Source organism: Pan troglodytes, chromosome X (assembly GCF_028858775.2).
Source record: "Pan troglodytes isolate AG18354 chromosome X, NHGRI_mPanTro3-v2.0_pri, whole genome shotgun sequence".
In the NCBI taxonomy this organism is placed as follows: Eukaryota; Metazoa; Chordata; class Mammalia; order Primates; family Hominidae; genus Pan; species Pan troglodytes.
Window position 1 is genome coordinate 620,710 of NC_072421.2, and position 25,421 is coordinate 646,130.

Consider the following 25,421-nt stretch of genomic DNA (forward strand, 5'->3'; position numbering starts at 1 on the left):
TTCAGTTTTGAGGGAGGATTTGGGTCACACACAAAAGTCTCCACAACCAATTATTCATGGGAAATTCTATGTAGGCAGAGCTATTTCATGGCCAGTTAATCAAAACTACATAATCTATTTGGTTAAGCAAAAGAAATTAAAAAGATAAAATAAAATCTATATATTAACACTCAAAAGTTTTTAATGCATTTGCCTTGCATTTCGTATGTTTTGCCTTGCATTTCATATGTTTTGCCTTGCATTTGTTTATTTGCTTTTAAGAACCTTTAGAGAACAATAATTACTAATATAATATGGAGTAGCACAGCACCCACAATTGCGTTTGAAATGTGAAATTGTATTAGTCAGCTCATGTTAATAACAGTACCCACTACTATGCTTACATTTATGAGAAGATTGTTAGTGCTATGGTGATATGAGGTGGGTTGTTATTAGACAAGTAGTATAATTTTTTTTAGATAATCACATTAACAGTATACTATAGTAATATAGATGAACAAAATGTATGATTCGTAAAAGACCCTACTATTTTTTCTCTGGGGGTAGGCAGAAATCAGTGATGTATTTTTAAAATAACGTGATTTTTTTCTGTCATGTTAAATGTTTATTTATATTGTCTTTGCATTATATATATGTGTGTGTATATATATATTTTTTTTCCCCAGACTAGGCTAATGATCTCAAATGTTTCATACTTCTTGACAAAAGCTCAATTACCTAAAGAGCCAAAATATGAATATTTTAAGCTAAAACTCAAGTTGCTTGCTTAAAATTCACAGGTATCTCTTATTACCCAAGATAACCTGCTCTCCAGGATATAAGGAATTATTTATATTAACGCTACCCATTTTTACAACCCAAATCAAGTGCAATTGCATTAATATTCCCATGTCTTGTAGCACAATTTAATAATTCCATTTTTCTTTTCTTTGTTTTTTTGAGATGGGGTCTCGCTGTGTTGCCCAGGCTGGATGCAGTGGCATGATCACGGCTCACTGCAGCCTCAACCTCCCGGGCTCAAGAGATCCTTTCATCTCAGCCTCTGAGTAGCTGGGACTACAGGCATGTGCCACCATGCCCAGCTAATTTTTGTATTTTTTGTAGAGATGAGGTTTTGCCATGTTGCCCAGACTGGTCTGGAACTCCTGGGCTTAAGCGATCCTCCTGCCTCAGCCTCTTAAAGTGCTGAGATTACAGGTGTGAGCCACTGAGCCTGGCTTGATAGTTCCATCTTATTTCATGGCTATGTATGCCTGATGTTGTAAGTTATTTTATCACTACTTCCCATTCCCTCTTAACAATTATATTGTTGATCGTTTGTTGAAATAATGTTGGCCTCCTTTCAGAACTCATTGTGGGGCATACAGTATTTCCAGGAACTGAAGAAATATTTGAAAAATCTGTCTAATAAATTTCAAAACTGAAAAGAATATAAAGCCATATTTCAAGGATCCCTGTGAGCACAAAAGAACAAATACAAAGAAAACCCACATAGGCACACCCTAGCCAAACTGCCAAAAATCTGTGTCAGAGAGAAAACTGTTAAAAGCGGCTGGAAAAAAAAGCATAAATCACCTTCAAAGAATAATTATTAGACCTCTTTAATAGATGCAATGGAAACCAGAAGGAAAAGGAATGTTATCTTTAGAGTGTTGAAAGAAAGTAACTGCCAGTGCATTTGTTTTCTATTGATACCCAGGTCATTTGTTTTATTTTAGTTTCTATTAGTTTTCTATTGCTATGTAACAAACAACCACAAACCTAGAGACTTGCAACACTCATTTATTATCTCTTAGTTTCTGTAGGTCGGAGGTCTAGGATGGCATGGCATGGCTGTCTGCTTAGGGTCTCAAAAGGTAGTAATAAAAGTACAAGGTACGATGGCTCTATCTGGAGGCTGGGGGGCGGAAATCTACTTCCTGGCTTATTCTCATTTAGATGGTTGGCAGAATTCAGTTTCTTGTGGCTACAAGACTGAGATCCTTGTTTTATTGCTGCCTGTCTGCTGAGGATTTCTTTCATCTCCTTAAGCCCACCTGTCATATCTTTTCATGTGGCTCCTTACATCTTTAAACCAGCAGTGGTATATCAAGCCCTCTTCTTATTTGCTTTTTCCCCTACTTTTTCTTTATTGTGATAAAATACACATAACATAAAATGTATTATTATCGAAACCATTTTAAGTGCACAACTTAGGAGTATTAAGTGCTTTCATATTGCTGCACAACCATCACCAACATCCATGTCCAAAACTCTTTTCATCTCACAAAACTGACATCTGTACCTATTACACAAGAATTATCCACTCCTTTCTTCCCTCAGGCCCAGGAATCTACCATTCTACTTTCTGTCTCTAAGATTTAGGCTATTCACTATACCTCAGATAAGTCTAATCATATCATTACTTCTTTTTGTGACTGGCTTATTTCACTGAGCAGTATGTCCTCAAGTTTTTTTATTTTATTTTATTTATTTTCATTTATTTACTTATCTCTTTGGACAGAGTTTTGCTCTATTGCCCAGGCTGGAGTGCAGTGGCACGAGCGATTTCAGGTCACTACAACCTCGTCTTCCCAGGTTCAAGCAATTCTCCTGCCTCAGCCTCCTGAGTAGCTGGGATTACAGATGCACACCACCACTCCCAGCTAATTTTTGTATTTTTAGTAGAGATGGGATTTCACCATGTTGGCCATGTTGGTCTCAAACTCCTGACCTCAGGTGATCCACCTACCTCAGCCTCCCGAAGTGCTAGGATTACAGGTGTGAGTAACCGCACCTGGCCATGTCCTCAAGTTTTATTCACTTTGTAGTGCATGTCAGAATTTCTTTCCTTGTTATGACTAAATAACATTCCATTGTATGCATTCACCACATTTTTCTGATCCACTCATCAGTCAATGAATAATTGGGTTACTTTCAGGTTTTAGCTATTGTGAATAATGTTTCTATGAACACGAGTGTGCAAATATCTCTTTGAGATCTTGCTTTTAATTATTTTGAGTATATACCCAAAACTGGAATTGCCGAATCATATGGTAATTATATTTTTAATTTTTTTGAAGAATTGCTTTCCTCTTCCACAGTAGCTATGCCACTTTACATTCCTTAACAGTGCACAAGAGTTCTAATTTCCACATCCTCACCAACACTTGTTCACTTCTGGATTGGTTTTTTGTTTGGTTTTGTTTTGGGTTTTTATTATTTTTGGGTAGTAATCTAATGGATGCAAGGTGGTATCTCATTGTTTTGATTTGCATTTCCCTAATGTTGGTGATGTTGGACATCTTTTCACATGCTTATTGGAGAAATGTCCATTAAAATATTTTGTCTTCTTTGGAGAAATGTCCATTAAAATATTTTGTCTATTTTTGAATTGAGCTGTTGGTCTATTATTGAGTTTTAGAAGTTCTCTCCTATATTGTGGATATCAATCTCTTATCAGATATATAGTTTGCAAGAAGTTTCTCCCCTTCTTGGGGTTGCCTTTTTACTCTGTTGATAGTGTTTTAGGATGCAAAAAATTTTAAAGCTCTCATAAAGTCCGATTTGTCTATTTTTTATTTTGTTGCCTGTGTCTTTGGTGTCATCCATTAAATCATTGACAGACACAGCATCATAAGGTTTCTGTCCTATATTTTCTTCTGAGAGTTTTATAGTTTTAGGTCTTATATTTAGTTTATGGATTGATTTTGAGTTAGTTTTTGAATATGACGTTAGGTAAGGGTCCAACTTCATACTTTTGCAAGTTGATATCTAGTTTTCCCAGCAGCATGTATTGAAAATACTGGATTTTACCAATTGAATGGTATTGGTACCTTTGCCAAAAAAAAAAATCACTTTTTCATATATGTGAGGATTTATTTCTGGACTCTGTAATCTATTCCACTGATCTATACATTGGTCTTTTTGGCAGTACCATACTGTTTTGTTTACTGTAGTTTTGTAATAAGTTTTGAAATCAGGGTGTGTGTGTCCTCCAACTTTGTTCCTCTTTTTCAGAATTATTTTGTCTATTTGGGGTTCTTTGAGATTCAATATGAACTTACTTTCTATTTCAGCTAAAAAATGTTGACTGGTATTTTAACAGGGATTATATTGAATCTGTAGATCACTTTGAGTGATACTGACATCTTAAGAATATTACGTCTTCTGATCTATGAACATGGAATATCTTTTCATTACCTATATTTTTAAAAATTTATTTCAGAAATGTTTTTTATTTTTTATTGTACAAGTCTTTCACCATCTTAATTCCTAAAGACTTTTATTCTTTTTTATGTTATTGCAAGAGAATTGGTTTTTTAATTTCCTTTTTGGATGGTTCATAGCTAATGTAAAGAAATGCAACCAATTTTTGTATTTTAACTTTACATTTTGTTGAATTCATTTTTTAGTTCTAACAGGGTTTTTTGTAGAACTTACAGGGATATTTACATATAAAAATTCTTTGTTTCCAATTTGTATGACTTTTATTTCATTTTCTTTATTCCTATTATTTTCTTTTTTGTTATGTTTTAAACTAATTGCTTTTGCTAGTACTACGAATAGAAGTGGCAAACATGGATATGGATGGACATCCTTTCCTTATTCCTGATCTTAGAAGAAAAGCTTTTAGTCTTTCACCAATGAGTATAATGTAGCTGTGAGTTTTTCATACATGGCTTTTATTATGTTGAGGTGGTTTCCTTTTATTCCTGGTTTGTTGAGTATTTTTATCCTGAATTAAATATTGAATTGTATCAAATGTTTTTTTCTGCATCAATTGAGGTGACCACGTGTTTTTTTCTTTCCTTTGTTCTGTTAATGTGGTGCATTACATAGACAGATATTCCTAGGTTGAACCATTCCTGCATTCCAGGAAAAAAATCCCACTTGGTCATGTTGTATAATCTTTTTAATATGCTTCTGAAATAAGTTTGCTAATATTTTGTTGAGGATTTTGCATAAAGGATCATAAAGGATATAGGTTCATAGTTTTTTTTTGCAGTCTCTTTGTCTGGCTTGAGTCTCAGGGTAATGCTGGCCTCATTGAATAAGTTAGAAAATATTCCTTGTCTTCAATTTTTTGGAAAAAATTGAGAGGATTGTTGTTAGTTCTTTTTTACATACTTGGCAAACTTCACCACTGACATTAATGGAACAGTTCCAGGGCTTTACTTTGTTGGCAGATCTTTTATTACTCATCAAATCTCTTTGCTAGTTGTAGGTCCATTCAGATTTTCTATTTCTTTGTGCTTTAATCTTGGTAGGTTTTACATTTCTAGGAATCTGTTTATTATACTTAAGTTATCCAATTTTGTGGCATGTACTTGTATATGGTACTCTAATCTTATAATCTTTTTTATTTATGTAGAATTGAAAGTAATGTCCCCACTTTTATTTCTGATTATAGTAATTTGAATCTTCTCTCTCTCTCTTTGTCTATCCCTCTCTCTGTCTCTCTCCCTTTCTCTCTCTCCCTAGGTCCATTTCATTAAAGGTTTGTCAATTTTACCAATCTTTTTGAAGAATCAATGTTTGATTTCTTTGATTTGCTTTATTATCTTTATATTATTTATTCATTTCTATCAAAGCTTTTCACTTCTACCTGCCTTCAGAATAGATCCAGAATCTGCCCACTTCTGACCATCTCTACTGCTCTCTCCCTACCTAGCTCAAGTCACCATCATTTAGTTATTCAGTCCTTGGAATACTCCCCAACTTCTCTTTCTGCTTCCATTTCTGGCACTGGCCAACAGTTGGCAGTTTGCTGGTGATGTCGTCTAGACTTTGGTGTTGCTAGTACCTGAACTTACAATAACAGCTGAGCTGTAGTGATCTTCCGTTGAACATAAAGATTTGCACATATCAACAACATTAAACAAGGTCACTCCGTAGACTGAGAAATAAAACCACACAAAAAGAAGCCCACTCTATTCATTTCTGAACACAGACAAAAAAAGATCACAGTGTAAACTCGAAACTCCTCAAATATTCATTCCCCTTTCCTGACTGACATGAGTATTGTATTTTAACCAATTATAACTTTAGTTCAATTTCTCTCACCTCCTAAATAAAATTCGTTCAGATATACAATTACAGAATTATCCTATTTCTTGAAAACATCCAATCAAAAGAAAATTCTTGCTTCCTTGAGCCCTTCTCTAAATGACCCAACACACGTCCAAATCCTAGAACAAGTTCCTCTTGTTAAGCCACGTCCCAGTTTCTCCTAGTAGGCTATTTTCCTTGCTTAGCAACTATCAATAAACCCAATCTTGTTACAGGTGGTCATTGACGATGGGCATCAATAACCCCCTTCTATCTCTTCTCAATGTAGCAAACACAGTGATTGTGGCAAGTCAGATCTTGCAAGTCTTCTGTTCAAAATGCTCCCAGTCTCATTTAAAAGCTAGTGTCCTTACAATCACCCATAAGGCCTCGGCTGAAATGGTCCTCAACCTTGGCTGCACATAATTTAAAAACTGTGAATGCCAGGATTCTACCCTAGAGATTGTGATTTAATTAGCCCTGCCTCAAGACTTTTTATTTCGACTTTTATTTTAGATATAGTGAATACATGTGCAAATTTGTTACATGGCAATGTTGCACGATGCTGAGGTTTGGAGTACAGATCCCATAACCCAGGTAGTGAGCACAGTACCCAATAGGTAGTTTTGAAACCCGCCCACCTCTCCACCCTCCAGTAGTCCATTGTCTATTGTGTCCATATTTATGTGCATGTGAACTCAATGTTTTAGTTCCCACTTACGAGTGAGAACATGTGGTATTTGGTTTCCGTTTCTGTTCATTTGCTTAGGATTCCGGCCTCCAACTCAATCCATGTTGCTGCAAAGAACTCTGAGTGTCTCTCACACACAGCCAATGTTGGGAACCATTGCTCTAGGTGGGCTGCTCTTCCTCAGCCTTATTATCCTATAATTGTTCTCTATAATCAACCTCGTCCAGCCACATTGGTCCCCTTGCTATTATTGTTCAAATTCACCAGATGTATTCCTGTCCCAATCCCTTAGTTCCTTCTTTCTGCTTAGAACACTCTTTCTTTTCTTTTGAGATATCTCAAAGCTTGTTTCCTCACCTTCTCAAGTCTTTGTTACAATGCCACCTTGTAACTGAGATGCACTATGACCACTCTCTTGGAAATTGCAAAGTTCCCTTGCCTTCCCCCATTGCCCTTTCCTTGCCTCATTTTTTTTTCTACAGCATACATCCCTTCTAAAAATAGTACATAATTTATTCACTCATTATAAGGGTCAGTCTCTCCCAAGCTAGGAAGCAGGGCCCTAATATTAATCCTCTTTATGCCTTATTTTACAGAGCTATAAATTAGTTTGTGCATGCAAATTTACTTCAAACACTGTCAGCTATAAAGTAAGTGCTTAAAAGTAAGCATGTGAGTATTTATACTACATAAATTAACTAAATTATTATGTGGTCTTTTAGGTGTCTTTCAACGTATAACCCAAAGAGAGAATTATATCACATCAGAAGCAGTGTACATTACACTCCCTACAGTGGTGTGTTTCTGCAAGGCAGGGAGACATCGATTGCTTGGATGCTTGGAACACTTAGTGTCAGGTGGGGAAGGCTCTTTCCACCCCCTTTTTACCTATCACACACATTGCTAACCTGAAAATGGAAACAAAATGAACAAGAGTAGTGGCATGTGAGAAAAGAGAATAACTGAATAGTTTCAGCAGATAAGCAACAAAAAGAAAAGGAAAGGCAGTAATACTTCTAACACAATTTTAAGAGTGAAGAAGAACAATGATCTTGTCAAAAAAAATAATATCCCAGCCGAGCTCAAAGTATGACATGGAAAAAAAAATCCACTCTCTCCACAGTCACCATTAATAATCTAATGTATTGAAACTTAATCTTAAATAATTACAGAAAAAGGCTTTCTTGTTAAATGCCTGACTTTTATTCTCAATAGAATTTTCAATGGCGGAAGAAGAATCACTTATTTTCACTACTATCCTGAATTCTCCTAATTTAACAACATGATTATCTGCAGCAAAGATTGATCAAAATAGCATGGGTTATTTATCAGATTTTACCTGACTATAGAAATAGTTTTCACTTTTCTTTATCGGAGATCAGTGACTTCCATAAATGAGGGTGAATGGACGTTTTCTCCTCTTCTTGATTTCATGCCACAGAAATGATCAGCCTTCACCAGAAACAACCTCCCATTAGGGTCTTTCACAATGACATCTGTCTAGAGGGGTTTGTCTGAATAGAAAATAGTTGTCTAGATTTTAAACTTGAGGACAATGAGAAGAGAATGGAAATCCAGTTTACTAAGGAAAAATAACTAGATAGCCTTTTTTTTCCCTACAGAGACTTATTTGCCAATATGCATTTAATAAAAGGGGAAGATACTCAATAATTAGCAAGTGTAGGTATATTTTCAGACTTTTTTTCCTTGTATTCAGGGCTATAGAAAAAGAATATAAGATAGAACATAGAAAACAGCAGCTCATTTTTCTAGACCTTACAAAATTAAAAGTAATTTGTAATTATACAGAGAGACACATCATAGAAATCCTTTAATATTATAATTAAGATGAAGTATCTCCAATCTAGCCAAAAAGGCCTACTCAGAAACATTTTTCAGAAAATACACTGAAAAAAGTAGTCCTAATTCAAAGACTGACACGCACACACACACACACACACATCTCAAAACATATAGAGCAGAGAGTTGCTATAGGAAATTCAAGCCTTCTCTTAATGCATTTATGTAATAAAAGAAAACATAAGTCTCAGTGCAGAGTAATGCAATTATTCTTCGTCAATACTGAGTACATAAGATACATGGCTTGCAAAGTATCAACACACATAAAATGACTTTGTCTCTATTATGCATCTCTGCTGTGGAAATGCCAGTGTCTAATGCACATATTTCTGTATTTAGCAGATATACTAGTTTGGGGAAAATATATAATCAGCATCTAAGATTGAATAAATAAATAAATAATAAATCACTCCTTTTCCTTGTACTATTCAACCTTGGCTAAGGTTTCATTGAATTCAACTACTCAGTAGAGACTTACATGGTTTTTTTTTCTCATGAGTAGACAGAAAAGTAGAATATAGGAAATTGTTTAGAATTTTTTCATAAAATTAGTACATGCACTTTGGACTAAATAGGTTTTAGACAGACATAAATTATAGTGCTCACTAAATGCTGTTTGGAAATATTAAAATGTCTTTACAACTTACAGAGCTGCTTAAGTAAATTTTGGCTTTCTTGCCTGCATTACATAGCACAGCCAGAACAAAATAGTTTATATATGTCCTGTTAATACAATGTAGGTGTGAGAAAATGTACCATTTATACTATTTGACACATAATATCTTCATTTTCCAGTATACACATTATCTCTTGGAACGAAAGAAAGCACTACATAAAGTAGCATTATTTATTTTAGTCTTGAGGAAACAAAGTATTTGTTCACAAAAATAGGAACTTATAAATAGTATTTGCATAATCATGAAAAGTGAAAGTAAATTTCAAAATGGACTTCAAACACAGGGACACTGCCACAGTTTTACTTTGTTGATATCATTGTTTATTAGCATAATGTTTTGGGGAAACATTTGGCAAAATGTGTTGAATGTCATTAAATGACAATTTAGGCCAGGCATGGCAGCTCATGCCTGTAATCTCAGCACTTCGGGAGGCCAAGGCGAGTGGATCACCTGAGGTCAGGAGTTCGAGACCAGCCTGGCCAACATGGCAAAACCCCATCTCCACTAAAAATACAAAAATTAGCTGGGCACGGTGGTGCTCACCTGTAGTCTAGCCACTAGGGAGGCTGAGGCAGGAGAATCACTTGAATCCGGGAAGCAGAGGTTGCAGTGAGCCAAGATCGCACCACTGCACCCCAGCCTGGGCAACAGAGCAAGACCCTGTTTCAAAAACAAAACAAAACAACAACTACAAAAAACTCAAACCCCAAATTTCCCTTTTTATGATCTATCCTAAAGAAACAATTCAGAGTAACAATTTTGATCTAAAAAAAAATAAAGATAAGCTTTCAAAAATGATGAGGTAGCATTTTGATTGGCCTCAACATCAAATAACCCGTCCAGGAGAAATGGACTTTTCAGAACACTGGAACTATGGGAAGACACCTAGGTACTGGCTCTGCTCTCTGGAGCTCACTCCTCATCTGCCTTCTTTTAGGGTTTGTCCTGATGCCAAGTTTGACTTGAGAGCTAAGATGTGCAGATCATGTTAAACATTCCCTTAAATGAAAACATACAGAGTATTTGTCTAGTTCCTCATAAATGGCAACATGATCCCAGGTCTAAAATCCACTCTGGCATTGAACTTTTCTGATACACTGTAATTTCGCTACGTCCAGGCAAAAATTACAACCAACAGTGATTCACCCTGCAGCCTGTCCCTTAGAGTTTCTGAAGGTCCAGAGAAGTTTTGTTGAGATATGTTGTATTTGTCATGCTATGTAGGTTTTTCAGCCCTTCAGTTATCATAAATAAAAATCAGAGATAATTTAACATCATAGTCAGTGTGTGGTGTTTTAACTGGCAGAGAGAGAGAGACTCCTTGAAAACCTGTACACCTGGGTTACATTTTAAGTAACTGCACTTTTATATCATAATACAAATAAGTATGGAAACATTCGATTAAATTATCCAAGGCTATCAAAATTCTGCAAAGCTTCCTAACCTCTATGTATCCCAAACAGTTCTTGAACAAATCCAATAACTTGTTCTCTCATTTACCAAAATTGGTTGCAATTTATGTTTGCTATTTTTTTCTACAAAATCTGAAAATATTTCAAGGCACTGAAGACCTAAATTTTTAGCAAACTTAATAACCCGTTTGAAGTAGGTCATAATCAGTCTCATGTAAAAAAGAAAGTAAATTGTGTTAAAGATGGTTGTGAACGTGAGAAAAATTAAAATAAATAGCATTAAAATATTAAATGTTTGAAATTCAAGAATAGCAATGGTCCTTTTTAGGAGGATTTAAGTTCATAAATAGAAATCCAGAGGGTGGCATTGCCTTTTCCTCCTTATAAGAAACCCCTGTCTTTTCAAGCAGTTAAGGTCTCTGTAAGAGAAGTGATATGCTCATTTGTTCAACATTAGAATCGCAGCCTAAATTTTGCATGCTTCCTTCAAACCTTTTTGCTGCAAAGAAGACAAGAAAAAAAAAAAGACTCCTACTTCTCTGTATTCTTCACTGTGTCTTTACCTCACCTCCACTCATTGCCAGAATCTTTAATGAAAGGATTCACAAAAATGGGATGAAGAATTAGCACTTCTATGAATAAACAGATTCACAGTATAAAAATTAGTTTTTTCAAAAAAGCAGGCAAAAAAAAAACCCTCAAAATAAGACTTTAGAGAACTGGAGGTCGTTTGCTAATTTTCTAATTCAATTCCCTATGAGGGTGGGTCCCTTATCCAAATAGTGATCTTTTATTTTCCTTTTATGTCTAAAAAATTATCTTTTAGGTCCCCGAAAAGCACTATAAGAATTAAAAGCAATTTAATACATTTCAGATTATAAAAGGTACTGTGATTAAAGAAATAATTACTAAGGAGAAAGTATTAAGTATTATTTTTTAAAGACATTCATTCCTTAAACTTCTCGACAGCATTTACTAACTGACCATTTGACATATTAGAGACTAAGGGCATCGTTTCTCCTCCAAAAGTGAAGTTTTGATCATTGGCTTCAAACTTCCCATTGCTTAAACTGCTCATGTAGGGAACTTTTCACATTTTCTAAAAACATCATTCTCAATGTAATGATGACCTTAAAAGGATAGAAAGGCTATACGATTTGCAGTTAAGAACGTAGGTTTTGGGCCGGGTGCGGTGGCTCACACCTGTAATCCCAGCACTTTGGGAGGCTGAGGCGGACGGATTACGAGGTCAGGAGATAGAGACCATCCTGGCTAACACGGTGAAACCCCGTCTCTACTAAAAAAATACAAAAAAAAAAAATTAGCCAGGCGTGATGGCGGGCGCCTGCTGTCCCAGCTACTCGGGAGGCTGAGGCAGGAGAATGGTGTGAACCCGGGAGGCAGAGCTGGCAGTGAGCCCAGATCGCACCACTGCACTCCAGCCTGGGCAACAGACTCCGTCTCAAAAAAATAAAAAAATTAAAAAAAATGTAGGTTTTGGAGGCAGACTGTGTTTAAAATGGAATTCTAACTGATAAGAAACTAAATGACAAGAAAGTTCGTAAAATGAGGAAAATAGTACCTCTTATATTTATTTTGCTGATTAAAAGACTATATAGGTAAGGTTCTTAAACCATGTACATTTGGTAACAGTCTTAATGTATATCAGAGACAGGCCTAGAACTGTTAATCCCTGGCAGAACTTGCAATAGACACTCTTCTTACACAGCAAGAAAACTAGAAAACATCTTAAGAAATTCCTAAAGTATGATAATAATAAAATAAAATAAAATTGCTGCTGAGGACTTACCTACTTTCTGTTGAATATATTCTCCAACTTCCTAGAGTTAAAATAGCTACTTGTTTACATCTCTATTCCAGTTATCATTACAACACTATTAAATCAATACATTTCTTACCTAATAGACTACGCTTCTTTTCTTAATTTTTAAAACAAATTTTATTATGTATATTAAAGATATACAACATAAGGTTATGTGATACATACAGATAGTCAAATGGTTATTATAGTGAGGCAAATTATCCATTATCTCACATAATTGCCCTTTTTTTTCTTTTTTTGTGGCAAGAGTAGCTAAAACTTACTCATTTATCAAATCTCAAATCTCAAATCTGTTATTAACTGTAGTCCTCAAGTGTTATTAACTGTAGTCCTCACGTTGTACATTACATCTCTAGACACATTTCTCCTCCATATCTGTTACATCATATCCTCTGAGCTACATATCTCCATTTCCTTCCCTTGGCCCCTGCCTCTGGTAACCACTGTTTCATTCTCTATATCTGTATATAATTTTTAGATGCCACACATAATTGAGATCATGCAATATTTTCCTTCTTGTGTTTGGCTTATTTCACATAGCATAATTTCCTCCAGATTCACCTAGGATGTGAAAAATGGCAGAATCTCTTTTTTTAAGGCTGAATAATATTCCACTGATTTTTAGATACCACAGTTTATCTATCTGTACATCAACAGACACTTAGGTTGTTTTCATATCTTGGCTATCAAGAATAATCCTGCAGCGAACATGGGAGTAATAAATAAAATTACTCCAGTTAGGTTTGGTTCAGGAGTGCAAGAGGGGTTTAATATTTAAAAAATCAATTTACCTTACAGACAAAAAAGATAATCTGACAATCATATCATAATAGATGCTGAAAAATACTGAAAACTTTCAACATACATTCAATTTCTTAATTTTTTTAAAAAGCACACTCTTGAATAGAAGGGAACATTTTTATCTGATAAAGAATACAATTTTTCAGTAAGCATGGCACTTAAGGTTCAACTATTGACAGCTTTTCCTCTGAGAGAGAAATAAGACAAGTCTAGCAGCTACCACTAGTTCTATTCAACACATTCTAGAAATTCTGTCCAGTACATAAAACAACAAAAGGAAGATAGAACTGTTAATATTTAGAAAAAAGGAAATAAAATTGCCATTATTTGCAGACAAAATAATTGTGATCCTAGAAAATAAAATATATATGTATAAGTTCCTAGCTATGATAAATAAAATTAGCAAGGCCACTGGATACAAGGTCAATATTTTCTATAAAACTGCATTTCTATATGTCAGCAATAATCAAAATCAGAAGTTCTTTAAAAGTAACACAAAAACCTAGGAAAATACTAGCAAAAGATTTTCAAAATCTCTACCCCGAAAGCTGTAAAATATTACTTAGTAAAATTAAAGAACCCAAATAAATTGAGACATTGGAAACATTTGAAAAAAATATTTTTCAGTGAAATGCAAATAAATATTACATATGAGAAATCGTTGTACACCCATTAATTGGAAATTTTTATAGAGAATTATAATGCCTCTTGCTGGTAGGAAAATAGGAAAAAGTAGTCCCATTTTGTCACTAAAAATTGAAGTACTAAAGTTTTAGGGTAAATGAATCTATAAATGTTTATTGAAAATATAAATACATATCTTGCTTAAAAAATATAGAAGTCTCACTCCTAGTTATTATCTATTGCATAAAATCGAAAGTATCCTACAGGAGGAAATGTGTACAAGAATAAATTTGAAACATCGTCATGATATTGATGTCACTGGATAGGGGAATAGCTAGATACATTATGGTATATCCAAATCAAATAAATTTAGCTAAATAAACAAACATGAATCCAGTATCACAGACTGGATTTTATCTTCTGTCTTAAACGAGCAAAAGAAAAATATTACAAAAAAAGCATATTTAGCATGGACTGTCAAATATAGGACAATGGGAATGTAAAATAGTGATAGATTACAGGATAGTGATCTCTGAGAGAGGGGAAACAAATGAGTTAAGTCCTGTAATTCCCACAGCTTACTGCCTAGACAGAGTTTCCAGGAGCCTGTGCAGAGGGGAAACACAGGAGTGTGGTAGTCTCCTCAAGTTGAAACAGATAGAGTCGGTGCTTTGGGGAGACCCACATGGGTAGAATTCATAAGACAGAGTGCCAGCTGCCCCTTTCAGGTACTGGAGCTTTGAAAAGACAGCAAGCTCCCGAGATCTGCAGACAGTCCCCCCTAAATTGCCATGTAAGGACCGATCGTGTGCATGGATTGGAGAAAACTACCTGAGTCTGGGGGTAAAAACACCTGAAATGAATAGCTGGAACATTTCCCGAAGGTCACAGAAAGTCAGGAATGGTAGAGTTCTCTCACCAACCAGAGTGCAAAAAAAAACAAAAACAAAAACAAAAACAGACATAGGCATTGGATAGAGAACTCAAACCAAATAAACACTTATGTCCAGACAAAAACACGTATGCAAATTTAATGGTGTTTTTACTCATATTTGACAATATTTGGAAACAATCTAAGTGTCCTTCAGCTGGTTAGTGGATAAATGAAGTGTGGCTCATCCACACAATGGACCCAACTATTCAGCAGTGAAAAAGGAAGGAATTGTGGCTGAAGCCAGCGACATGGATGAGTCTCAAGTCCTTCATGCTAATTGAAAGAAGGCAGAATCAAAATGCTACATATGATATGATTCCATTTTCAAGACATTCTGGAACAGGCATACACTAGGGCTAGAAATCAGATCACTGGTGTCAGTGGTGGGAGGTGGGAGAATTATTGAGTACATAATGGCACAGAACAATGTGTTGGGCAGGAATAGAATTGTTTTATATCTTCATTTTTGTGATGGTTACACAATTGTGTATGTATGTCAGAACTCAGTGAACTGTACACTAAAATGGTTGAATTTTACATTTAACCAATACTTTATCATAAAAAATGAAAAAAAAAGATAGTATTTGATGACTTGGAGCAACTGCCAGAAGCTATCTTTAGTAAGAAGATAGGGACAATAGTTACAAGATAATATATTTCTTAAAAAACAAACAATCACAGAAACACATATAATTTTGAATATGTATGTATCTACTATATATATATATCTGTGTGTGACTATATGAACATAGATAAAAGTGGAACATAATTAACATGAGTTGCCTATTTCGATGGAAATTTAACAGAGTAGGAATAGGAAGGTAGAAACGAAGCAAAAAAGGCAGGAAGGAAATTCGAGGCTTAATTACACACATACACACAAAAACTACATAATATCAACATATCCAGCCTGGTCAACACGGTGAAACCTCTGGCTCTACTAAAAATACAAAAACAAAAAACCAGCTGGGCGTGGTGGTGTGCACCTGTAGTCCCAGCTACTTGGGAGGAAAAGGCAGGAGAATTGCTTGAACCTGGGAGGTGGAGTTTGCAGTGAGCATGGATCACACCACTGCACTCCAGCCTGAGCAACTAAGCGAGACTCTGTCTCAGCTAGATAGATAGATAGATAGATAGATAGATAGATAGATAGATAGATAGATAGACAGATAGATAGACAGATAGACAGATTTAAAAGCTGCAACCTATATGTTTAAGGCTGTAAGAACAAAATGAACTAGAACTCCACTTTCTTAGATATCGGAACTATTAGGCTGCCTCTGACTCTACCAGAAATTTCCATTTCACTTTCCTTTCCTTTCCTGGTCCTTTTTCATTTTTTTTAATTCTCCTCCTCACTTGCAATTTAAAACCACTACTGATTCTCTTTAAGGTTTGATCATGGCAATCATGGGTAAAGAGATGTTGACTCCGTGATCCAGATAGATATATATATTTTTTTTTAATTGGCCCTTTCTAAAATGAGAAAGACTGCGTTTTTGTCCCTCACACTCTGGGTGAGACCAGCTGCCCCTAGTTTTATCAGTCATATTGTTATCTTTCACTATTCTTCAACTCACCGGAAAAGAATGGGTCTTTCAACATCTAACACAGGGGCTCTATTAGAATCTTTTTAATGCAAATCATAGTTATGTAGTAATTATAAGATGGCAAAAGACTAAAGGTGAATTACAAACATATTTTCTAATTGTCTTATCTGGTGTTTTTCCTAGTCTTCTTATTAGAATGGACAACAAATATCTATTATTGTTTATGGAGCTCTTACTACATGGAAAAACCTTCACAGGTGTTATTTCATTTAATCCTCATGACAACTCCACAGGGAAGCTACTTTTCTTTTCTCTATTTTCTATCTAATAAAACTGAAGCACCCTAATATTTAGACATGGGTGCAGTGTCAACATCGTGTCGGAACCCTGGGCAGCCCGTGCTCTTCCCTAACTGCTTATGGTATGCTCACATCAGACCAACATGACACACTGCCCGCACAGCTTCCCTTTGAGAATCACTGCCTTGGCTTAGGCCTTCATCATCTCTCACTGATATTTCTTCAGCACATCCATGTTTTTTTGACTCCAGCCTTTCACCCTCTCCATTCTCCTCATCTCAGACAGAACAGCCCTTTAGAGCAAATTTGATTGGTCACATGCTTTAACATGACTACCTGGGTCACCATCATCCTGCAGACACATTTCCAATTCCTCAGCACTCTCTAGAGTCCCCTTCCTTCCTCTCCTGTTTCATCAGTTCTCTTCTCCCTGTCCAATCACACACGTCTTTCATCCCTAACTACTCCCATCTTTCTGCCCTCTTTGGGGATTCTTCCCTCCAATTAGGACATGATCCCTCCCACCTCTCTTTGGTTCCGTCTTCTCTCAGTAATTCCTTACTTCTGGCTTCCTGACTACTTTTCATTTCCCTTCAGTGCTCAGTTCAGGAGTCATCTCCTTCAACAAGGCATCTCGAATCCATCTGAATCACCTTCCATCCCTCTTAAAGCATCCTTCATAACCGATTGCAATTCCTTGCTTATCTACTTAAGCTACCAGACTGAGACCACCTCAAAGGCAGGGATCGTGGCATCCATCTTTGTGCATCCAGGTATCATCTATGCTATGTATTTAATAATTGGCTTGAACAGAGAAAAAGAAGTAAAATATTATATGAGTTTAGAGAAAATGTGTTGTTAATACATAGTTCCAATGATTTATAGTCCCCTTTCTATTTTAAACTTTAAACTTAACTTTGTCTGCTACAAAATGTTAAAGAAATGAGTCATGGCACAAAAGCAAAAATTAAGAACTTACCACACTGTTAAACAATTAACTGGGTTTATGGCTGTAGCCAACAGATGGATGGTTGAATTTTCCCACCCCATCCCCTAGCACCCTCACCCACTACCACCAACCCCAATTTCCAATGGCTGTAATTAAAAATATGATCAATACTTATTTTTGGTATAATTCTTTGGAAGTCTGAAAGAAGAAACAAATAGGATAATGTTCAATGAGGTTGAAAGATGATCTATAGTACAAGTACAGTTGTGCTATTGTAAGGTTTGCCAGGTGTGGTGGCTCCCTCTTGTAATCTCAGCACTTTTGGGAGGCTGAGGTGAGAGGATTGCTTGAGGCCAGGAGTTTGAGATCAACCTGGGCAACATGGCGAGACACTCTTTACTTAAAACATATACATTTAAAAAGTAAAGTTAACACGATGCTAACGTATATGGGGAATGACATTCGATGATAAATGTGAACAAAACAAAAGAGAAAAGAGAACAAACACTTTCTGTTTTATTGGAGTTTCACAGACACTTATTGGAATACCACAGGTAGTTATGGTTCCTCTATTTTAAGATGATATGTAAACACTGGAATGATGGTTAAAAATATATATGTGGAAGAATAAGACTGTTTATTATAAAGAAGCCCGAAGACTGATTAAATTGCATTCAAGTATTTGTAAATTTATTTCACAGATAGTGCTAAATCTCTGTTCTCAGTTCCCAGAAACAAGATTAGACTATTTTTCTTCCTGTTTTGAAAAAATTGGATTGCTCTAAAAAGAAGGCAAGCCTACTGTACTTGATTCTGGGCAACTTGAGAAAATGATCAGAAAACTTTTCCACCTCTTTATGCCTTTAACCCAACTTATAAAAATTGCAACAACAAACATGTTGGTGATTAAAACAATGCTCCTTTCAGGGAACTCAATTACCCGCCAATTATTAACTTGGTCAGGAGCTTTTAAAGCAAGACAAACCAGAGTTCCATGTATACAGTCTACAGAATAGAAATGCGAATACACAGTATCATCATTCCACAACATGCAAGAAAGAAAACTTTTTTTTTTTTAAAGAGGAAAATGTCCTACCATGATTTATGTTTGCTGTGTGATCAGCTGCAGGAAAGTGGTGCTCTCCATTATTCAATCCTTTCATCAGCTTCCAGTGTGAATCTTCTGTGAGAAATGGCTCCCAACCGTAGAAACCCGACTCAAAGTCACAGGCGAGATGCTTTGCTGTTACACGTAGAAAAGAAAACAGGTGAGGAGAAATGAAGAGCATGCAGGCAAACACTGCTCTACGCTAGCTAATCATCTTAGGAGGCCTGCAAAATTATTCTGCTTGGTAGTGAATATTCTCTAATAATCGGAGTAGCTTTCCTTTATCTAGTCACACACAATATCTCAGGTGCTGTGTGAGGCATGACCCTTCCACATGCTTCCATCTGTAAGTCTGGTACATTTCATTCTGGTTGGCCATCTCCATTTTATTTAATGATGCAAGGTGGAACTCCAAAGCTTTTCAGGGAGTAACTAATTTGCTTGCCCAGTATAAACCTGCTGAGATGGTAGTTTAAATGAAAAAAATCCACTGGGAAGGGGGAAGTTTAAATTAATTCTGGACACACAAATAACTTGAGGTCAGCATCTCAGTATGCATTTTATTATTCTATCCTAACACTTTCTCAAAAAAAAAATACCTAGCCATTTTGGAATTGCAGGTAAATTAGATATTCGGAACTGAGCTGGTGTTATCTTTTGTCTTTTTTTTTTTTTTTTTTTTTTTTTTAAGGCAGAGTCTCGCTCTGAGGCCCAGGCTGGAGTGCAGTGGTGCAATCTTGGCTCACTGCAAGCTCCACCTCCCGGGTTCACGCCATTCTCCTGCCTGAGCCTCCCGAGTAGCTGGGACTACAGGCGCCCACCACAACGCCCGGCTAATTTTTTATATTTTTAGTAGAGATGGGGTTTCACTGTGTTAGCAAGGATGGTCTTGATCTCCTGACCTCGTGATCCACCCGCCTCAGCCTCCCAAAATGCTGGGATTACAGGCGTGAGCCACCGCACCCGGCCCAACATTTTTTTTTACATGAAAGACATCTGGAGACAATATCACAGTAAAAATTAATGCATCATACAAGATCCTTGGTTTAAATTTCTTTCATTTGACTATTATACCAACGTCCCCTGTGAAGGTACACCATTCATATTAGCATTTAAAATTGTTTTTAAAGTCCTATAATTTAAAAAACCCCTTTTTCATGGAATTTCCTGAACTATTTTGATTTGAAGATATATCTATCATGCCAACTTTTTTGGAACACAGTGAAGTAGATTCTATATATATTTTTTTTCTTATATGAGTTATTGAAATTTTATATATAAATACAAATGTGTATTTTATTGTGGTAAAATATACATGACATAAATGTAACATTTTAACAATTTTTAATGTAAGCTTCTATGGTATTAGGTACATTCCCATTGTTGTACAACCATTACCACCATCCATCTCCAGAACTTTTTCATTCCCAAACTGAATCTCCACCCCCATTAAGCAATAATTTCCATCTCCCCTCCCCTCAAACCCTGGCAACCACCATTTTACTATCTGTCTCTATGAGTTTGCCTACTTTAGGTAGTTCATATAACTGGGACCAAACAATACGTGTCCTTTTGTCTCTGGCTTATTTCAAGGTTCATCCATGTTGTAGCATGTGTCTGAAAATTAGATCTATTTCATGTATAAACTGTTCAGGGATCCAATGTGTATCTTTGGACATGTTTGGCATGTTGTATTTTAATTATTTTGATAGAGATTTTTAAAACATATTGCATATATATGTATTAATTTTTTAAGCTTTATTGATGTATAAGTGACAAACAAAATTGTAACTAAGGTACGCAATGTAATGTTTTGATATACATATACATAGAGAAAGGATTACCACAGTAAAGCTAATTAGCATCATTTCATCATATAGTTACCTTTTGTGTGTGTGATCAGAACATTTCAGATCTACTCTCAGCAAATTTCAAGTATACAATACAGTGTTATTAACTATAGTCACCAGGCTGTACACTAGACTCCCAGAACTTATTTATCTTGTAAGTGAAAATTTGTATCTTTTGACCAACACCTCCCCATTTCGGCCAGGCCTCAGCCCTGGACAACTGCCATTCTACTCTCTGTTTCTACAAATTCAACTTTTTTATGTTCCATGTATAAGTGAGATCGTGCTGTATTTGTCTTTCTCTGTCTGGGTTATTTCATTTTGCATAATCCCCTCCAGGCTCATCATTGTCACAAATAGCAAGTTTTTTCTTCATTATTGCTGAATAATATTTCATTGTGAACACATATACATTTTATACACACACACACACACATACACACACACACACAGCCCACTTGTTTGATCCATTCTCAGAGACTTCAGTTGTTTTGGCCGGATATTTTGAATAATGCTGCAATGAACATGAGGGTGCAGATATATTTTAATCTTAACTGCCCTCATTTAATACAGGATTATGTTAATAAACATCAAAAATCTATTGTTTGGTTTTAGAGAAATTTTACTCAGAGTTCATCAGTTAAAGTAATATTTTAAGATCATGACAAAGCTTTCTCTTGCATATTTAACCACTACAGCATATGAGCAGACAAGAAAGAATTTCATTGTGCAGCTGGGAAAGTTCTGGATCATGAAAAGTAAAATATTTTATGAATCCTCCAGAAGTTAATCAGCTCTCTGTGAAATAAGAAAGAAAGCTATGTATGGGAAATGAATGGGGAATATTTCATTTAATGAGAATATATTAGATTCTAACAGGATTATATTGTAAATATTGTGTTAATATACATTACAAATACACATTATAAATATTGTACTAATATTGATGCTCTTAAGGACTAGCAAAGTAAAGAGAGTTTTTGCTTCTACCCTGAGAGAACTCTGACTTGTTTGCCTTTAGTTTTTCTCAATTTTTTTAGATGCCATCTGTTTCTTCCCCTAGCTGTCTTCCTTCCTGAAGCCTCTTTGGTACAGTGGTTCTCAAAGTTTCATATGCAGACAAATCACCTGGGACCTTGTTCCATGTAGCTTTTGGTTCCGTAAGGCTGGGCCAGGGCCTGAGGTTCTGCATTTCCACTAAGTTCCCAGGTAATGCTGATGCTCTGGTCCATGGAGTCTGCTGTTGCAGCAAAACCCACAGGCCATTTTTATTAACTGATTTTGAAAAGCCACCGGTCTGGAGGCTACGTTATGCCATATATTAAAATAATACCTAAAAGTAAGAGCAACTTGATAATGAGAGAAGACCTGAGTGAGTCTGCCTTTGGGGAAAAGCACACTGGCTGTGGAATACCAACTGACAATCCTCACGAGTTCATATTTACTCATTCTCCAGAATTTGGTAAGTATTCCTGGTGCTATTCAAACTGCCTGCACAAGCTATACCCTCCTAGAGATTCATTCTAAAGTGCAATAAAAAATATATATAAAGAAATTTTTCTTGTGCTTCATGAACATGGAAGAATCGTTTATGAAAAAAACTTGATATTACAAATTCGAATTTGTAAAACACAAATGTTTTCGTATGTGTAAAATGTTTCAATATGGTTTTAAATTTCAAAGGAAAGCCTCTTTTATTTTGTAAGAATATACATATGCACGTGTCTATATGCAAAAATATATTAAATACTTTAGTGCAGCAAATAGTGTAAATTTATATCAATTCTAATAATCCAAATCTATATAATTTCACAGCATAAATAATTGTATATATATTTACATGAAACACTCATTTTGGTATCAAAATACATGAATACACATATATACTGTATGCAATATGGCTACATTTTTATGACATATTCCCTATATCAAGTCAATCTCAATCATGCAAACATGACAGGTTTTCTTTGGACAAATGAGGTTACACTATTTAAAAACTTGAAAGACTAATAAGTAACACTGTTTTTGTTGAGAAACACAATTACCCATTCCTGCATTCACCCAAAGAAAATAGCAGAATATGGCATCAAGAGCTACTGAACTGGAAAAATGTCATATACATAATCAATGAAACTTCAATAAATGAGAAAATATGTCGAAAATCAAATGCTAAACAATTTTTTAAAAGGTGAACATAAAGTATGATTTACTACGGGGAAAATAATGGAGGGGAAAAAGCTAAGCTTCCAAATATACAAGTGCCCAGGTGCAGTGGCTCATGCCTGTAATCCCAGCACTTTGGGAGGCTGAGGCCGGTGGATCACCTGAGATCAGGAGTTCAAGACCAGCCTGGCCAACATGATGAAACCTGTCACTACTAAAAATACAAAAATTATCTGGGTGTGGTGGCACATGCTTGTAATCCCAGCTACTCTGGAGGCCGAGACAGGAGAATCACTTGAACCCGGGAAGTGGAGGTTGTAGTGAGCAGAGATCATGCCATTGCACTCCAGCCTGGGTGACAGAGCAAGACTCTGTCTCAAAAAAAAAAAAAATTATATACGTGGAAAGAAAGGAAATATATTTTCCTTCAGTTATTGACATTAAGAATTATAGAAACTGTTAGAAAGAAATATTTCCCCAACAGAAATGAAGCAAATTGTCTGTAAAAAATTTAAATAAAACATAGAAAGAAACTTCACATACATTGGAGTAGATAAATTGCTCTTACATCGCTTGTTTTGAACAAAAGAAGAGAGCAGCCCAAAAGCTCCGTTGAGCTCACACTGGTTAGCCGATTACTTGGTTTAAAGCTAGGAGTCTGAAGTATTAACTGGATTGCTGTTGATGAACATGGCAGAAGGGGATTTTAGCCTTACTTTCTCATCTCCTCTCTCCTGTGTCCCTCCGCATTGCTCTTAATAAAATCCAAGCTTCCCAAGAGAAACCAATTATACAGAGCTTTTCACTTAAAAGGTGGCATTTATCTTATTACAATATTTTCACCTCTGCTCAACAAAACATCTCACTAAAATAAGACACTGCAGTAAAATAAACGTCAAATTTTTAATATCTTTTAAAAACCACCTGTTTGTGATACAGATTGGATTCATATCCTTGGAATTCATGTTTTCTAAAGAGACACAGGGATCTCAGTTGCTAAGTTACCTCATATGAGAATCATCCTGTGGATTGTAAATTAAATTATATTTTTGTTGAACTATGACTATGCTTGAATAGCGATGGGATCTCTTGTCATCACTTCTATCAAAGACTCTTCAGAAAAGGCCTGAAAGAAAGGTGTTGGGGCACTTTGGCCCTCCCAAACGCCAGTCATGGCTGAAGTGATTTCTTTTCTTTTTTTTTTTTTTTTTTTTCAGACGGAGTCTCACACTGTCGCCTGGGCTGGAGTGCAATGGCGTGATCTCAGCTCACGGCAACCTCCACCTCCCATGTTCAGGCAGTTCTCCTACCTCAGCCTCCCAAGTAGCTGTGATTACAGGTGCCCACCACCACGCCTGGCTAATTTTTTGTATTTTTAGTAGAGACGGGGGTTTCACTATGTTGGCCAGGCTGGTCTTGAACTCCTGACCTCGTGATCTGCCTGCCTCGGCCTCCCAGAGTGCTGCGATTACAGGTGTGAGCCATTGCACCCGGTTGGCTGAAGTGTTTTCTAGGCAAGTAAGAGGAGAGCGGCCCTTCCTCCAGGGCAGCCATGATGGCTGAAGTGATTTCTACAATCATGGTAGCTGCCCTGTAGGAAGGGCCACCCTCCTCCTACTCATCCCTCCCAGCTACAGCTTCCAAGATGATTGACTAGAGAGGAAAAAAGCATACACAATAAAAGTTAGCAACCCATACTATATGCCTCCAAGGCAAAGGTACAAAAAGTTTCCTTCTACCACCCATCTTCTCTTTAATCAAAGCACACACATTCGCACACCCAGCCAACAATAATCACAACTATTCATTTGTAGAATAAATTGAGAGATGTTGCAGACTTTGCAACAAGCACCAAAACATTAAGTTAAAATAGAGATCCCTGAAGGCATAGTACTAATAGTTTCAGAGCAATAATGCATATTTATCACATTTCATACATATGACTTACCTTTGCCTTGATAGAAACAAAGACTGTTTTAAATCCAACTAACAGTCTTGAATTAGAGCATGTAAACTAGTAAGCCATTCACTCACTTACAGCAAGTTGCTGGGTCTTCATCACTCTCATCGGAGCAGTCCTGCCGAGAGTCACAGACAGATTCTTTGGCGATGCACTGGCCACTAGTGCAAGGGAATTCGTCTGCAGAGCAAAGCTTTCTGGATTGGGTCTGTCCACAGGCATAGACCCAGAGGTGATCAAGGGCAATAAAACTTCTCTGGCTCTAAAGAGTCCCTTCAAAAATAATCTTTAGGAAGAAAAAGATTAATTTATGAGTTTGCAATCTCCTTAATAAGACAAAAAACTAAAGAAGGTTGATAAAGACAAAGTAGTTATTGAGAAAAAGTGTTTAAAGCAACCAAGGCAATATATAACAAAGTTCCTGTTTGATAAGCTCAACCCATGCTCATACGACTGATGTAACAAACCTGCACGTTGTGCACATGTGCCCTAAAACTTAAAGTATTAAAAAAAAAAAAAACTGATGGAAACATTTGCTCCTCTAAAGGCTCAGAGAAACCTCCCAGGATCAGGCAAAACACAAGCATCCCACTTAACTATCAAAAATGTCCCTGACTGCAAACTTGTTACTTGGTCATCATCTTTACAGCTCTCTTTCTTTCATTTTCAA

At 36.1% G+C, this 25,421-nt stretch overlaps 1 protein-coding gene across 1 annotated transcript in view; it reads right to left on the bottom strand.

Annotated features, from left to right (window-relative positions):
- Nucleotides 1–11,040: 11,040 nt before the first annotated feature.
- Nucleotides 11,041–25,421, bottom strand: part of LOC104004304 (MAM and LDL-receptor class A domain-containing protein 1-like) — a 60,011-nt gene continuing 45,630 nt past the window's right edge. Inside the window, exons 7-8 of the mRNA XM_054677029.2 lie at nucleotides 24,830–25,037; nucleotides 11,041–18,913 (exon numbers count right to left, since the gene is read on the bottom strand). Coding sequence (XP_054533004.1) covers nucleotides 25,014–25,037 — 24 coding nt within the window. The 3' untranslated portion in view covers nucleotides 11,041–18,913; nucleotides 24,830–25,013. The remainder of the gene's footprint in view (nucleotides 18,914–24,829; nucleotides 25,038–25,421) is intronic.